This window comes from Anser anser (assembly GCF_964211835.1).
Source record: "Anser anser genome assembly, chromosome: 2".
Taxonomy (NCBI): Eukaryota; Metazoa; Chordata; class Aves; order Anseriformes; family Anatidae; genus Anser; species Anser anser.
This window is the reverse complement of record NC_139721.1, coordinates 18443741-18461588: the sequence shown is the minus strand read 5'-3', so window position 1 is coordinate 18461588 and position 17848 is coordinate 18443741. Positions and strand designations below refer to the sequence as shown.

The following is a 17848-nucleotide window of genomic DNA, read 5'->3' as shown; positions in this document are numbered from 1 at the left end:
ACTTCTAAAATCTTCAAATTAAAAGGCTTGTAACTTCCTCCTGGAGTGGATGTTGTGTGTCCACTTATGTGTTCCTTAATTTACCTGTGCTCTCTATCCTTTCCTCGGAAAGCAGTCACAGATTTTAAGCCAAATTCACCTATAACACTGCTATGATTCAGTTTTAATGCACATGAAAAACATTAGCAACTATCCCCAATGAACAACATTTTTATGATTATAAATCTTTCAGAGGTTTAGCAAGATGCAGCGATAATGCATTCCAGGATTAAATACGGTTCACTATGTGAACAACATAAATTATGAATGATATCCAAACCTAGTTTGTTAATACTTCAAGAGCTGAGTATGACTTAGATCCACATAACAATGTCTGAGGCTGTTAGAGAAAAGAAAGCTATGTTGTATTTCATATTCTGAAGTGTAGAAGAGAGAGATGAAGTGATACTGCTAGCGTAAAAGAAAAGCACTGGAGCTTGGGAATAGCCAAAAAAAAGTCCCAAGAGTTCATTCTCAGTGCTATCCCACTCCGACATTTCCTGAATTATCCAAATATTTGTGTGAGTGTTACTTCTGAGATTCAGCATGTTCCAAGAAGACAGTCCTAGAAACAGACAAATTTTAGGCAAAATGGCAAGGCATTTTGAAGGTGCACACTGACTGATGTACTTGCTATGGAAATGTAGCAGAGGACATGGTCCATAAGATATTAGTAGACCGGATTTTTGTATCTTACATCTGGCTCCTGCTATGTACCCATTATCACAAGGCATTTCAGATAAATACTACATACAGATTATCTTCATAAATCAGTAAGGACTCAAGGTAGAGGGAAAGATATTATGCATGACTTTTTGCACTGTACTTTGAGCGATCTAGCTGTATATAGAACCAGGTTATGTATGACGTGGGTATATTGCTGTTATTCTCCTTCCACAGCTTACTTTCCTTGTACTGCTCCTGTTACTCCCTGTGTGTTTTGCTACAAGACAATGCCTTCTCTTTGTACATGGGCTCTGTCTTCCTGAGTTGCCAGGAATTCATGCACAGAAAGGTCACCAGGAATGGACTGGATCCACTTGAAACCAAGAGATAGTGGTGGAACCAGCTTCCTGCTCAGAGGGTTTTGATGGATCCCAGGAATGACAGGCCTGAACTCCAGAGATCAGTTTCCAATGTTAGAGATTAATCAATGAAAAGATACTGATGCCTACTGAATAGTCTACCTACAAGAACAGCCAAATAAAGAGGAAGCTACAAAGATGACAAGTTATGAGCTTCAAATGAGTGGGTGAGGGTGTCAGTATATCTGTCTGTGCCCAAAAGAGCATTAAAGGCAGTTCCACAATCAGTAAAATAATAAAGCAAGTTGCTTTTGACTCCTCTTCACTATTTTTTTTTACCTTAGGCATATTAAAATTCTACACGGATTGCTTTTGTTTCATCCTTTCAGCCTTTTAGCCATTTGTACAACCTTACTGATTCTCCTACTCTTTTTCAAAAAATTAGCTAAGCCTGTTCAGGAAGTAAAAAAAAAAACACAACTTAGTGATGATGGAGGTAAGAGAGGAGGCACAGGCAAGCATGACTACAAGTGCAGAAAAGAATAACTAAAGCTGGTGAAGCGACTAGAAAACAAGACTTCTGAGGAGTGGCTGAGGGAACTTGGGATGTTCAGTCCGAAGAGGAGGTTGAGAGCAGACCTACTTGCTCTCTGTAACTACCTCAAAGGAGGTTGCAACTAAGATGGTGTCAGTCTCTTTCCTTAGGTAACAAGTGATAGGAAGCAAGGAAATGGTCCCCAGAGAAGGTTTAGACTGGACATTAGGAATAATTTTTTGCTGTTGAGGGTGGTCAAGAACTGGAACGGGCTGCCCAGCAAAGTGGTGGAGTCCCCATTGCTAGAGGTGTTTAAGAGACACATGGCACATGCTTTAGTGATGGGACTCAGTAGGTCAGGTTGATGGTTGGACTTGGTGATCTTGAAGATCTTTTCCAACCTAGATGAATCTATGATAAGCCTAATATTTCAAACAAAAGTAGTCTAAAAAAGATATTTTTAAAAATATCTAAGCTAAGTCAGTTCAGAGATTTGAAATAGTACCATCAAGGAAAACAAAGATGACTTCTGACTATTAATGGAAAGGCTATTAACTCACTATTATTGTTTAAGTGTAAGAATTGAAAACAATGAAGTAATTTATTGAAACAAGTGCATAACTCTTTTCCATGTGCATAGGACTCCTCAGTATAATAAACTTTTAAAATTCTTTATCCACATTTTCTCAAGCTACATCTGTATTCACATATAAAATGGATGTGACAGCCATGGCTGCAGGTTTGACTGACATATATAATATTCACCACATTCTACCTGCATTAAATTCCTTTATTTTAGTGGAAAAGAAACCTTGAAAAAATATAATCTACCATCATGCAAGACTGAGAACACACAAGTAATATGGGTGCTATGAAATGATTTGAAGAACTTTGCAAGGATATTGATAAATCAGATTTAATCACCCCTTTCAATGATCAAGCCAGCGAAGAGTTTTTGCAACAGATTCTCTACTGCTTCTAATTGCAGAAATATGGTGCTAGAAAATGTGAATGACTCCTCTTGAAAGTGTCTAAACTGCTTCCAGAGGTAAAATGACTCTGGAAACAATACAGCCATGAGGTACCTGAGCTCATAAACCATGTCAGTTCTGCAGCTGGTTCTTCACAGGGTCAAAACACCCTCTCTGTCTCCATGATTAATTAAATAACAGTACAAATATCCTGGCCATTTGTAATCAAGAGCTGCTTCTACATGAATCACAAAAATATTTTATATCCACTCATTAAAGTTACTGCCGTCTGTGACACACCAGGATATTTAGTCTTGGATGTGTGACAAGCAGGTGCTGATTTAATTGGTGGTCTAAGGTAGCCCATTAGCTTGAGGCAATGGGAGACATGCTCTTGACTCAGACAATGCACTACGGAGCTACATCTGCATAACTCCCACATATATACTGCCTATTATCCTGCCTCGATTTGACAAGTTGTACCCTGAGAGTTATCACAGCCTGATGGCATGAACTTCAGGCAGGGTCTAGCCATCAATCTACCAACATTAGAAGACTAAAATTCTTTGTTTCAACAGAAAGAGTAATTTATCTTTGGCCGGTGAAATATGAGTGCAATTACCATGGAATAGGATAAAATCCATTTCAGTTGTTATTTGACATCATCATCCACCCTCATAAAAGAAAGTGAAGACATCAATTAATTTTACTTCCATGAAGAAGCTAATACCCATAGTGTTTTCAAATCTTGCAGGTGGTTCCATAAGAAAGAACCCAATTATCTTTTCTATTTATTATCAGCAATAGTTGTATCACAGGCAGCACAATACAAAGCATCTGGACACCTGTAGATGTACTATTCAATTAGAGAGTGTAATTAAAGAAGTGAAAGGAACTATGCTATACTTACCAGGCTTTACAAGGCTTGTCTTTGTCTCCTTCTTACATCGAGTCAGCTGTGTGTTTCCTTCACTCATTGTCCCTGAATTGAATTTCTTCCTGGAGAAGTCTCCATCACTACCAGTGCAAAAACTGATTGGACTGTGTCCAGCATCAGAAGGAGTCTTAACTGGAGATACTGACTGGCTACTAGGACAGCCAGTGTCATCTAAAGAGAAAAGGAGAAACATCAGAATTTCTAACTAGTAAGTACAGGAAGCTGGCAAAATGAAAAAAATATATATATAAAAAAATGGGCTACAACTATTTACAGTCTTTCTTGTTACATCTAACCTTGGCTCTGAAATCTGATGAGAAGCTATTAGTTTCTCCCATTTGTTTAAAAATTTTGGATACCTTATGGTGGTCTGAAATGGTGAGTGCTTGTTTCACCAAGCCTGATAAAAATCAGGGGCTACACAATAAAAACCAATATCTAAGATAAATTCTTTTGACTCATCGAGGATAGGGAATACTGTGACATGAACATTAAGAAATGTCCGTAAGACATGAGAATGGCTTGTATCACTGTGTGCACACTGCATGACAAGCAAGCATGGGCCATACATGTTCCTTCAAGGTTTGTTCCTATCTGAACAAGAGGAAGATCTACTGATAGAACTATAGGTCTACATGAACTATCTAGAACTATCTGTCTGTATGTATAAAGTCAAGATTTTCATTTAACTGGAATTAATAAATGTTTTTTTATTATTATTATTTCTTTTAAAGTGAGCATGATCACAGCGCTCCTTCATTCTTAACGAGTGGATGTGTGTTGTTACCTCTTTCTGAAAAGGGTGCATTACACACAGACTGCTTTTGTTTAAAGCAGAATTCTTCTGAGGGAACACCCATGCTGGGAACACCAGCAATCACTGTTTGGAACAGAGCAGCTTTTCTGATCTCCAGAAATACAAACACTGCAGCTCTTAACAATGAAATGCAAAGTAAAATGTCAGAGTCGAGATGAAATCCACACATCAACCCCCACCCCTGGCCTTCACCTAAATCCCTCTTGAATAATCACATCTCTTGTAAAAGTCACGGTGGTTTTAGAGAAAGACAACAAAAACAAACACGCTACCCTGACACTGGGAAGCCATGAATATTCACCCTCCTTGAGCAATGTAATCGTTTGTTCTTTCCCAGGACAAAATGAAAGCTGCCATCTTACTAATGCAATTGCACTCAGTTCCCAGTGCATTACCTTTGTCTAACATGAAACTCAAAGAAGTACCTGTAATTTGCATGACCATATTGCACCTACCACTTCCATCCTGTTCCTAATTTAGGTCAAGCCTGATCTTGCAACGAGCTTTGCATGGGCAGACTATTTTAGTCAGCCTGTGACTGTACGTTTATGAGGTTAGAAAAAAAAAGTCTAACGCCCCCCCAGACCCCTCCCCAGCAAAGAGCAGCTTTTCCTACGATTAACTGTTGCTCCCTCAGTACAGTAAAACGTCTGCATCCTTCCATGTGAAGGAGTTTCCATGGTGTCTGACCTCTCTGCCTTCACCCACCGAAATGTTCTGCCCCCCTTCTCTCCATGTTGTGCCCCCAGCACTAGGCAGGTTACCCAGAAGAGCTGCCTGTCCAGTGCCTGTAACACGCAGCAGCACGGAAGAGCAGCCAGCACTCGGAGGTATTGCTGCCCGCACCCATACAAGCTGCCACAAAAGATGCCAGCCACAGGAGGAGCCAAGCCTATTCTGAGAATGAGCTCCCCAGGCACAAAGGTGAGTAACGGTGCGAACACCTCATCCTGCTTAATTGTATTTCATTCCTCCAGCACAGTTAAGCCTGCAAGCAGCTCCTTTTGGCATCTTGCTACCGACTTCTGCGGTTCAGAATTAGGTCCTAGAGAAATAATGGCAAAGAGAAGACTGCTCGTAAGGCTTCCTGCCCATCCATTTCAGCCCACGTTCACACTGACTGAAGCAGTGCTGTCCAACGCACGGCTTTTGTTTACTTTTCATCCTTTCCATTCATATCAACATCACGATATAACTCAACACAGAGAAGACAGAAAGCAGTTTCCTCCCAGGTCTGTGCCCATGTCCTTTTCTCTAGGGTTCAGAGTCTTTTCTACAGGCTGTACGGCTGTTATCTGCAGGGGAGTGAATCAGCGTTGCAGTGAGCTTTTGAATTGTATTTAAGCAGTTCCTTTAGCTACACCCAAAGTGTCTTCTCTTTAGCAGCACACAAATATTTATAATCAAACATATTTAGGATAAAGTGCATGTTCGCGGAGTTTATTTTTCTTACAGCCTTTGCACTTAGATGCTTCTCTTTGTAGTATTATTTTCATAACACTGTGTTCAAAAAACAAAAGACTGAATAAGAATGAGAAAGAAACTAGTTACAGCCACCAATACAATCACTGCAATTACTGAACAGAATCTGCAGACCTTATGGATGTGTTTTATATGGGAGACTTCGTGTACATATGACAACTAGAGATACAAAGATCCCACCTGAAGAACCTCAGAACTGATAAAACCTCAAAATGATGAAAAACCTAAGCTGCAGCATTACGAATTGCTGCATTAGAAGACAAATATGCAAAACCATCTCTGAGTTAAGAAAATAGGGTAGCTAAAGAAAGCATACAAAAATAAATATTTTAATTACAAGCTTCCCTCCTGTTTCTTCTGATATCACACTGACTGCATTGATCAGATAATGCCAGATGTGCATCTCCTTATTTTATGCTTAAGGACTACAGTTTTTGTTGCATCAGGGCATTTATTAAAGGAACAAATGGCATGAAGAACAATAGGTCTTCTCTACTTGTACCGCTGGCAACCTTTAGCCACACTGATAACCAGGTGAGCGTTCCCACTCCAACTGAAGGAAATGAATGATTTTATTGTACTCTGTTTTCTCTGATAGTTTGGCATTTTTAATGTAATGTATACCCTCTACTCCTTCTACAGAAATAAAAAAACAGAATTAGCCAGAAATATGAACAATTATAATATTTCCAATTTTTCTTCCATGCTGCTGACAAACATTTTTCCGTGACTGCTTTTTGCAGTGCCTTTTAAAGAATCAAAGCTTTTACTGTCACAGGAAGGAACAGTTGCCTGTGAAACATGGGAGCTTACCACCAAAGGCCGGGTTGCAGAGCCTGTGCTGCACAGGGAGGGACACACCTCCCCACCAGCCTGCACCTCGCCGTTCTGCTACAAGGAAAAGTCCTTAGGGTGCCACCCACCTGCTCAGTGCAGGGCAAACTGCCTGCACTTACCTTTGTTTCTTCCTGCTAGTGAAGCCTTAAGGAGCTAGTTGTTTATATTCAGCCACCCTCCATCCCACACAGCCCGCCCTGCCCACTGCCACAGCACGCACCTCTTCTTCCACAAAAGGGTGCAGTGGAGGTCCCAGGGGACCAAGACTTCCCCCCATACCTCCAGGCTCCTCCAAAACCATGCTGACAGCTCAGAGAGGAGGAGGTGAAAACCCCAACCTGGCCAGCAACAGGCCGAGATAAGGAACCTGTTTCCAAAGCTGGGTATAAGGAAACAGAAGCGGACGAGCCCACGGTGGAGTTCACCCTCTGCTGAAGGCATGGTGGGAACGCAGTTTTCAGCAACATCAGCAAAGGATCCAGTCTGATAATTTGCATTGCCCCATAAAGGATTTCAGGTCCAGCTCTCAGGACCATACATACACTTGATTTACCTTCTTGGGCACGAGTACCGGGGGGACAGCAGAGAGAAAGCTGGTGAAATCTGCTATGAAAGTCAATACCAATAATCCTGCTTGTGTTATTTACTTGACAAACAGAGGGAAAACACATAAATAACGCATGACTTGCACTGCTTTCCTAGCTATACTCATGGTGTCTTGTTTTCACCGCGGCCTCCCAAGAGCGTTCTGGAAGTAGCTTTTCCCTTTGAACATCAGCTGGATTTCATCACTGAAGCGCTGTGTCTAACCCCTCTCCCAGATCAGATGCACTCGCCAAGTTTCGAAGCCAAACATGGGATAGTGTCTCCTCAAACAAACAACGGGGGAAGTTACTCAGCATACTCTGACATTTGCATGCACTGACTAACTTTCAAATATTAAAGTCAGAGTATAAACAAGAGTGTTAAAGGCAATAATACTCTAACAACTGACAAAAAAATTGTTCTCACAGACTTAAATGCCACGCGTGATATTTTTCTCTGATCTTCTGGGCACAGAGGATATACAACTTTCACTGCAATGCACTTCAGAGCCTTTAGAAAAATACCACCTTTTCCTAAAGTCTTCAAGCAATACTCGTGTATGTGGCAACAATACACAACCTCCTCATTTAATCCATCCAGCTAATTAATTCACTCTTTCTGTGGAACCACTCACTTACTTCTACCTTCATTCCTAGCTGTCAGATCTAGTTGTGTGCTTTTACGAGTCCACACTGTCTGCCCCCTACCTGACCTCTTTGCTCCTGTCGTGTGTTCATCTTCTCTTAAGGTTCCCTCGATCGACGTTCAAACTCTACCCACCCTGCATTTCCACCAAGGAGTGTGCGTTTCAGAATTAAACACAGGACTCTAACGAACTTTTAGCAGTGCACTGAGGCACAACCTGTACCCTGACTTTCACCTGACAGTTCCCTTTCTGCCCGCCCAGGGCTCTGCAGGTCCGTGGAGCCGTGGCTCTGCAAACATGGTGCGCTGTGAGCTGGTCAGTGACAATGAGCCACCAAGGCTATTTCAGAATTATTCAGGAGAATCTCCCATTCTGATGGTTTGCCCCACATTTTTTAAACCCTTAAGGGTTGTTTTGGTCTTCTTTTCATGGCTGGTCTTGTAACACGGATATTTTATGCACTGATGAAAGTTGCTGGTAGACAGCAAAGAATATATCACTGAGGTTTAGTCATCTGCTACCAACAATTTGTCACCTGCAGACCAGGACAGATTTTTACAAAACCACAGACTGTTGACAAAAGTGTTGAATGACTTCCCCAGAAGTAGAACCCTAAAAATACTAGTTGTGGTCTTTCTGATTAATCCTAAATTCATTTTACATTTTTATTTTTAAGATCTATTGGGATTGTATTTAATAAAATTAATTTGAATATCATGCGCTTCTAAGGCAGATGTCTTACCAGAAATCAAGCATACTAAAGCAGAGTAGAAGAGCAACCAAAGCTATAGCCCTGTCCAAAAAAGAGAAGAGGTTTATCTGACAAGGCCTACTTACATGAAATCCTGCTAAGCAAATTATTTCCACATTTAATCTCTCTGCCTCTGCAGACCGAACTTGAATGAACTGTGCTGCACTTTGCCTGTGTGTGAAGGCAGGCTAACAGCTCCACCACCCCCTCAGGCAACCTGGCGAGGTTGTGCCAACTCCTGTCCTCGAAAGTTTTCAAGGCTCTGAGACACAAAGCCTTGGCTGGTGTGATGTAATGCTGGCAACAGCCCTGCCTCGGAGAAGAGGTTGGACTAAATGATCCTGGACAAACTACATGCTCAGGATCATACTTCTCCTTGACATTTTGTATATATTCCACAGCTGGGAACCATTTTTTTTCCCCAGTCCATCTTTCAAGCTGTTTTAATGTTCTAGTTGCAAAACCTAACCCAGTAGTGAGGTAGGTAAAATCAAGACCAAACACCTCCAACTCCTCTTCGTTGCTGCTTATGTTCCTATCATCATCATACAGACAACCACGACGTCTGCCCTTTACCAGTCATTTTGTGCTTGCGTCCACCACACCCAGAGGCACACAAACTGCCCGCTGCATTCAGCAAGAAGTTCCTCTGCTCGCTCACCGCGTGGCACAAACGCTGACAGCCTCACATTCTGCAGAAGATGGGAGACCAAGGTGAAAAGGGATGGATGTAGAACTCCTAAAGCTTGGGCATCTTTTACCAGGTAGTCTTTTCCATAAACGTGTCCCTAAACATATCAGCTCTTGACATCTGACTGACAATAAATGTTATACTCGAGCAGCAAATTTTAATTGACTTTGGCAGCAAACGATGCCTTTGCTAATCTTCGTTGTATTTGAACATTTCACTAATAAGCAGGACTGATGTGAGTTCTGGGAAACCACCTGAAAAGAGGACTCTGTCGTTACATTTATAGCACAACTAATGGCATTGGTATTAGAGAACAGAAGCATCAATGCCTACTAGTAAAGATATCAATAAAAATAGCACTGTTACTAGGAGAACACTGTGGTCAACAATAGCACAGCGCCTGGAGTTTTGGTATCACATCACAGAAAACATTTGGACAAGGTGTTTAACACGATAAAGGACTGGAAATTTTGAAGAAAAATTTTAACTAAAGATGAGGAAAGCAAAGAATCTGAAAAAGAGAGAAAGAAGAGTCTTGGCAGTTTGGTAGTTTTTTAAAGCACTTTCCTAGACCTAAATAACCTTTTGTTAGGCCAATAATTGGAAATGGAACCACTGCTGGGAACCTTGACTGCACCAAATGTAAGTAACGTTGCCCATTTCACATGAACATCATGTAGAACATGTACAGACGGGTTTGTGTGTGTGTTTATTTCTACTATGCAGCAAGGGAAGAAACAACAAACGTTCTATCCAGTTTTGAAGGCATCGATTTTGGAAAGAAAGATATTAAACAGACCACAAAGAAATTTGTAACTGTTCCTCAAATGGTATAAAACATTAAACTCCTTCTTTCTCATATTGCTCTGTCTCCTCCGTGGCTGGCAGCGTATGAATGTGACCCTCGCACAACATCACCTCACACAGTTGCACTGTTTACCTTCTGGTGGTGCCTGGAAGCCACATATATTCTATCTATTGTTGTTGTATGTATATTTTACATATTTTTTTTATTTTTTTTTAACTGATACCAAACTCAGACTGGCATTTAGCATCACTCCAGGACCCTCTGACTGTAGTTGGTGATATACACACCTCAGAACACTGCTGCAAGATTTCGGGGATATATATTAACCCTATAAATGCACAGTTAGAATGCATCAAGTCGAATTTGTTTTAAAGTATCAAGACTTTCCTTTAATACAGAAGAAATCAAAGACTTGTGATTCAATAAAAGTTTCATTTCTGCTTCAAGTTGTGATGTTCTTCAGTATGCATGGCACCACTCAACTCAGTACAAAATTGTGTGAAAACTATGTTAAAGGAAAAATATTAGATTATGTACTGGTGGTGAAGAAAACATACTATATAGCTTAGAAGTAAGTCAATGTAGTTATCACAGTACACAGCACACTGTGACAAATGGTACCAGAAAGGGTGCAGCACAAAGTGTTCTCAGGACACAATCCAAAACGTCCCAGGGACAATGGGGACGCTTCTGCTGACTTCAGGAGGCTCTCGGTCCGGATTTAATGGTTCACAGTGCTGACAGATACATAAAAAGGTGACAACAAACATTCAAAAGGTCAAATATTTTGGCTTCCAGATGTTGTTGTGTGGCACAGACACAAAAGGGTAGTTCCTCAGTAAGAGGGAATAAAGAGGGAAGTTGAAAGGGATGAAAGGAAAGGCCAAAAATGGAGGAACAGGCAGGCTTTGCTTTTAGTACCTAGACACTTTTCTCACTTCCATGTTTGGAACCCATTTCTGCTGCACAGAAACAGAAATGGTGGCTCACAATACGAAGCAATAATAAATTATTGCACGTACGTTGGCTCAGCAGGAAAATCTCCAGGGAAACAGCAGTGAGAAAAGGAGGCATGCCACCAGCACTGCCCTTATGCAGAGGCCATGCGTGCGTTTTTAAAAGTGGATTTTGTTTTGATGTTTTTGGAAAATTATTATCACAGTGATTGCTACACTGCCTTACAGAGTGCTGCAATCAAAATCCCTGGAGAACAACTCTACTTCAGAAGTTTGAAAAAATGGCAAAAGCACTGTGCAAAAGCGTAGCACAAAGGACTGCAGGAAAGAGGAGCCAGCTTTCAGTATCAGACATTTGAGCACTTCTAAGTGTTCTCTTCAATCCAGGAACACCAAGAACAAAAAAAAAAAAGAATAAAAATAAACAAGCCAATAAGGAATTATTTAAACAGAATATTTCTTCATGTAACAAGAAACAAAAAGAATGGGACAGCTTACTGTTTCCATAGTAACACGTAAATATATATATATATCCATCCAGATATACATAAATAACAGGGGTAATTATTTATATATACACACATACATGTATATATATATATATATATATATCAATAGTAGGGTAATTATTTTAGTAATTTATCCTAATGCTATATATGCCTTAATCTATTGACTTGTTAAAATACTGCAAATTTACTTTCCTCTATCTTTCTATTTGGAAATCTATATTTAGGTACACAGTATTGCAGCCTCAAGGGCTAGATGGCTTATGGTACACCCTACTCCAACGCTCTAGCAAAGGAATGATTTAGTAGAGTCACAGGGGGTACACAGGTCTTCGTCCAGCAACACAGGTTCAATGCACCTGTACAAACGCCCTGCTCCCCTGCCGTGTGGCTAGCAACATGGGTAGTGCATCCACGCTGATTTTAATAAGCCTGTCGGGAGCCCACATGCTTTTTTTGACATATGCACTGTGAACTCAGTCTTAGCATCCCTCAACAGTTGGGCCCACTGGCAAATAATCTCCAAGTTCAAGTGGGCCATGCACAGGAGCCGCTGAGCAGCGTACGCTAAGACAGAAACTCCTGCTGCTGCAGCGCTTACACCGCAGAGCTTACAATGCCAGCATGTCACCTGAACACTATAGCCTATTACGCTACAAAATTGAGCAAGAAGTTTTTTTAAAAAAAGATCTTTATACCAGATTAATATACATATATGTATATGGAATAAACATTGAACCCAGATCCTGAAATTTGAAGGGAAAAAAAAAAAGAATCTTAAACTCCAAATTCCTATTTTGGAAAGCTCTGGTGGAACGAATCATAATCACTCATACACAGTAACCCTATTTTTTCAATGGCCTGCAGCACTACATAGTCTAGTTACTGAGATGATCTGCAGGTAAGCCTAAGAAAGGAGGAAGAGTTTGCTACCGGAAGACAACAGCTCCTCTGGCTCATAAAGTCTTTTCTGAACTGATTATTAAATATGCAAGTGCTTCTTGCAAAGCTGCATCTGAGTTAACGAAGTACTGCTGCATTATCTGCAGAAACTCAGCCAGCTGGCTTCTGGGAACAGGCTGAAGGTTAAGGCTGAGCATCGTTAAAAAGGTCGCCTCTAAGAACTCTTCTGAATAAGAAATTCAAAATCTAAGCTATTTGGAGGCAGAAACTAGAAAAAAAGAAAAGCCCAAACTGACTTTCTTTTAGAACTGAAAGCTATGCAGACTATTACTGAGATTAGCACTTCCAGGCTGCCTTCAATCCAACCAACAGGCGATTTGCTTGGTATCAAAAGGATGTGTACATAAAAATCAAGAATAACACCCCACCCTCAGTACCCTATTTCTTGTAAGGCAAATGGCACAACTGCAAGTACCAAAGAGAGCCTCATTCCTTCTCAGAGCAGCTGCCAGGCCAGGGACCTGTGAGCAAACTGCATGTTTGTGATGTCTAAAAACGCTCTCCTCCGACTGACAAGGTAAGGGTGCACGGCAGCTTCAAAGCCAGAAGTTATGAGGAAAACATGCACGACATGGGGAAATACTCAGTAGCAGTCGAGCCAGATGAAGCTGCTGGGAGAACGTTTTCTCATCACTTAACATGCGCGTTCTGTGGCTGACGTCCAAGCCAGAGGAGGGCAGAGGTTGAAGGAAGAGAAATGCTCCAGTATCAGATGACAAACAGGACCCCAGATGCGCTAAGATTTTAAAGATGGATTGCTCTCAGTGAATAGTGATGCAAAGACTCAGCTTTCAGCTTTCAAAGCTTTCTCAGTTTTCAAAGAGTCAGCAAAGACACAACGTTCAGGGAGCATCCAGCTCCATTTGGTATAAACAAGGAATACTGAAAATATATTTCATCACGAATATCACAGGTGAAGTGGATTAACAGTCTCACCCTGGTTCATACAGTCTTACAAAGCAAACTGACACAAAGTCAATTGTAAAAACTTGACCAACACAAACAACCGAGTCTCTGATCTGGTCTTGTAAGACAAAGAGGGAGCTGATCATGCAAATTTAAAACTTATCTCAGCCAGAACTAACAAATTCTTCATAAGACATTACGCAGAAAAAAATGAAGTTATCTTTTGCCTATTGCTGAGCGGTACTTTTTGCTGTTTCCACCATACCCACAAAATCATGACAATTCCCCAAAGTTCTCAACCCCTTTATTTTCCTGTCCTTTGCCTACCTAAAACATCATTATCAATAACTACAAGACACTGCTGCTCCCATTTAGAGAGAAACAACTCCAAGCCTTCTTTTATGGACTGGGACCAATGTAAGCACACCAGGGAAATAGACAATGCCAGAAGCTCTAGGGAATCAAGCAGGAAATACATATTCACACAGACTGAGGATGAAAAATCAGTTCTACCAGGGGAAAAAAGAAGTCTACTGATCATAACCACTTAGTGTCAATAATAAGGGAAGAAAGGTAGATAGCAACTTTTCAAGAGAAGGGTAAAGAGGAAAGGAATTATACACTACCTGCTGCTTATCATGAAACTTCTGGCATTTAATGCCCACTACAGAATTATAAAAAAGGCATTTATCCAAATGCTCATGAGCTTCACATACACATGCTAACATTCAACATATTATTCATCTGCTCACCTTTTCTGTTTCAGAAACATTACTTGACAATTTCATTGCAGCACTTGCTGCATGTCACTTTCCAGTAAGATGAAGACGCCGGCTGGAGGCTGCAGCCTCTCCACTCACCTCTCCACACTGCTCTCCTCCATCCCCTCCCCAGGAACAGGAACCAGCAGCCATCTGCTGCTGCTGCTGGGGAATTTCAATCTAAATTAGCCATATGATTATAAGGAAGGATCATAAGTGAAAGGCAGCAAAGAGACATCAGAGAATGAGGAAATCAAGTAAGTGACTTATTATACCTGCATCATGGTAAAAAAAAAAAAAAGCCACCAAACCCATTAACAACAAAAACATATCCTGTGATGGAGGACAGAGATCTGATCATGACCGATCCTCAGCTCAGTAAGTTTTAAAGACTCGCAGCAAACTGAGTGGCGTGTAACTGTTTGGGTGCTGCAGGTAGCTTGAGAGCACAAAGTTCTCAGCATAGGAAAAAAAAATACCAAACTAAACCAATAAAGCATCCAAGGAAGAAGGAAAGATGAATTACAAAGAGAAAAATATCACCAGTTTTGCTTAAAAAGGCTAAGAGAACAGCATCACACTTGAATACCTCCATGAACAGTGCCTTAGAACTGCCAATCCATGAAATCTGGTACACCCAAAGTAAACACAGAGCTGCTGTGGGGACTCAAGAAATAGCCTACATAGCCTCGTGGGAAAGTAAGGATATTGCTTTGGCAGCACTACCATGAGTAAATTTGAACATGATGCAAAACTAAAGGGTATCAGAAAAAAAAAAGAACGTTAGAATGTCAGCAACCAAAATGATAGACTTGTTAATGCACAGGAAAAAAATCAGCCACTTGGAAGAGATCGTAAAAATAATGTATTTCTAGAAAGCTTCAAATAATTTTACACATTATTTTCCTACGAGGGAACAGGCAAACTCAAACAGGTGAGGTGGAGGGATTCACAAGGCGTGGGAAAAATTCTTCAGCGTTCTCCTGACCCAAGTAGCTGTTTGTTTAACAATCTGCATTGTTCAGTAAACAATAACCAAACAGACCACTCCACTGAGCCTGAATTGCAAAATCTATCCAAGCTGAGAATGAAATATTGCAATCAGACACAGATATTGTGTTTCGTATCTAGGAAAAATCACTGTACATAGTGCTAGAGGTACTGCTTTTTGTTAGAAGAAGCATATGTGAAGACAATGATAAATGGGAGCATTTCTGATCATCCTCAGGAAAACGTCTGGTAACTTAAAACACTTTATTCATAAAGAAAGGGAAAGTTCAGAAACTTGCTCTGAAATTAAGCATTACAAAATGTCTGTTATAATTTGGGAGTTTTAGCTAGATGGAGAATGTTATACTTTCCAAACTACCAACGATTAAAACCTAATTTTCAGTCACCAAAAAATCTTTGGACCTACCACATGCATCCACTACCCAAGGACTTCATGATCTGACCCTCAAAGCCATCATCCACGTGCGTAACCTCACACAGGGCGAAGCGTTTCACTGAGCTGAAAGATTACTCACAGCTAGTAAGCATCTGAGTCACTCACTGCTAGATGAGGGACTTCAATTGTGCTCAACTCCACACATGACAAATGTTTAACATCAAACAGTCCCTGACATACAGGGATTTTGAAGAGCAAATGACACTCATTTGGGAGAGCAAATGACACTTTTGTGGTGTACAGCCGGGGAGCCCTAGCTTCCTTCTGATACATCCCCCGGCCACAGCCCCCTGCTCAGAGGTGGCACCGTGCCCAGCTCACGGCTGGCTGCACGCTGGCCAGGAGCAGCCCGAATTATCCCAATCCTCAAAGTTAACTTCCAGATGGAAACCTCGCCGACACACCGTGGCCCCGCAGGGAGCTCGGTGTCCCAAAACACGCCGAGTTACGGCATCTGACCCACGCCTGATACCTTTACCAGCACTGGCCCCGTCTCCACAGGCGGAGGCTCTCTGGTTTATGGGATTTTCAGGATTCCTCACGCAGCCGCTGCAGGTTTTAAGGCAAATCTTCCTCTTTAGGCAACCGCTCTGCGGCAGCAGACCCGCCAGCTTTGAGCAGCGGGCAGCAGAGCCCTCAGACCCCGGGCGGGCAACATCTGGTGCCACTTCGGGCCGCGTACTCGAGGCACAGCCACCGGCTTTCTGCGGGGAACGGGGGGGCTGCGGCTCTCCCCCTCAGAGCAGCGGGACCCCGGTACCTGAGCAGAAGCTGTTGCTGCTGACGGTCCTGGCGGAGCCTCCGGAGGAGCTGGGCGGGTTGAACTCCCGGCTCTCCTCCTCCGAGAAGGGCGACTCGGAGGCGGGGGACACTTTCTGCTGGTGGTGGTGCTGCTGCTGGTACTGCGGCCGGAGGACGAGGCGGGGGATGCGGCTGCGGGACGCCTCCTTCTCGGGCAGCGCCTTCTGCTCCTTTCTCGGCAAGGAAAAGCCCCCCCCCCGGCCTGTCAGGGCCCTCCGCCGCCCGCGGAGGCGGGCAGCCAGCGGCCTCCGCCCCCGGGGGTGGGGGGAGCCCGGCGGGAGCAGCCCGGCGGGGGCAGCCCGGCTCCCCCCCGCAAGGACCGCGGCGCCCCCTGCCCCTCAGCCCCGTCCCCCCCCCCCCCCCTTCTCCTTTACCCCCTTCCCCTCCCCGTCCCCCGTCCCCGTCCGGCCCGGCTCTCACCTTGCCGCTCTCCCGCAGGGGCCCCATGGCGCCTTCAGTCACCGCGCAGCCGGGGACGGGCACCTGGCATGGGCGAGAGGGACGCGCTCAGCCGCCGCCGCCGCCGCCGCTCCTCCCGCGGCCGCCTCTGCGCTGCGGGTGGCGGAGCCCGGCCCGGCCCCGCCGCTCCCCGCCCCGACACGTGGTGCCGCCGCCGCCACCGCCGCACAGGGGGGCTGAGGACGGCGGGTCCGGGCCCGGGGGAGCCCCCGAGGCCGCCGCCGAGCCCCCCGAGGCCCGCGGCAGGTGTGGGGCAGGGGCCGGGGACTGCCCCCCGTGGCGGTTGCGCTGGGTGGCCGCGGGCCTTGGTCAGGCGCCGAGGGAGGCCGGTGCTGTGTGAGCGTGTTGCCTCCGTTCCCGGCAGCGGGACAGCGGCTGAGCCTGCCGCCCCTCGATGTGCATGTGTGAACCCCGCACATCTGCTCCCCAAAAAGTGCTGGGAGTGGATGCAAGGGGTGTGTGTCAGCAGGACTGCCATCTGTGCTGGGTCCACACAGCCCAAAAGGAATCACATAATCGTTACAGTTGGCAAAGACCTTCAAGTTCATCTGGTCCAACCATACCCCTACCACTGGTGTCACCCACCAAACCATGTCCCTAAGCACCACGTCCAACCTTTCCTTGAACACCCCCAGGGATGGTGACTCCACCACCTCCCTGGACAACCCATCCCAGTGCCTGACTGCTCTTTCTGAGAAGAAATGTCTCCTAATTCCCAACCTGAACCTCCCCTGGCGCAACTTGAGGCCATTCCCTCTAGTCCTATCACTAGTTATCTGTGAGAAGAGGCCGACCCCCAGCTCCCCACACCTTCCTTCCAGACAGTTGCAGAGAGCAATAAGGTCTCCCTGAGCCTCCTCTTCTCCAGACTAAACACCCACAGTTCCCTCAGCCGATCTTCATAGGACTTTTGCTCCAGGCCCTT

The 17848-nt window shown here is 43.7% G+C and overlaps 1 protein-coding gene across 3 annotated transcripts in view; it reads right to left on the bottom strand.

The window, feature by feature from the left end:
- SYBU (syntabulin) overlaps positions 1–17056 on the bottom strand; it is a 41449-nt gene extending 24393 nt beyond the window's left edge. Inside the window, exons 1-3 of one of the 3 annotated variants that reach the window (XM_083824746.1) lie at positions 16885–17055; positions 16424–16634; positions 3481–3678 (exon numbers count right to left, since the gene is read on the bottom strand). In XM_083824746.1, the coding sequence (XP_083680872.1) occupies positions 3481–3678; positions 16424–16634; positions 16885–16911 (436 nt within the window). In that variant the 5' untranslated portion in view covers positions 16912–17055. Of the gene's footprint in view, positions 1–3480; positions 3679–16135; positions 16402–16423; positions 16635–16884 lie in introns of those variants that run through there. The other 2 variants (XM_083824747.1, XM_083824749.1) reach the window with 2 other exon arrangements.
- Between the last annotated feature and the right edge of the window lie 792 nt (positions 17057–17848).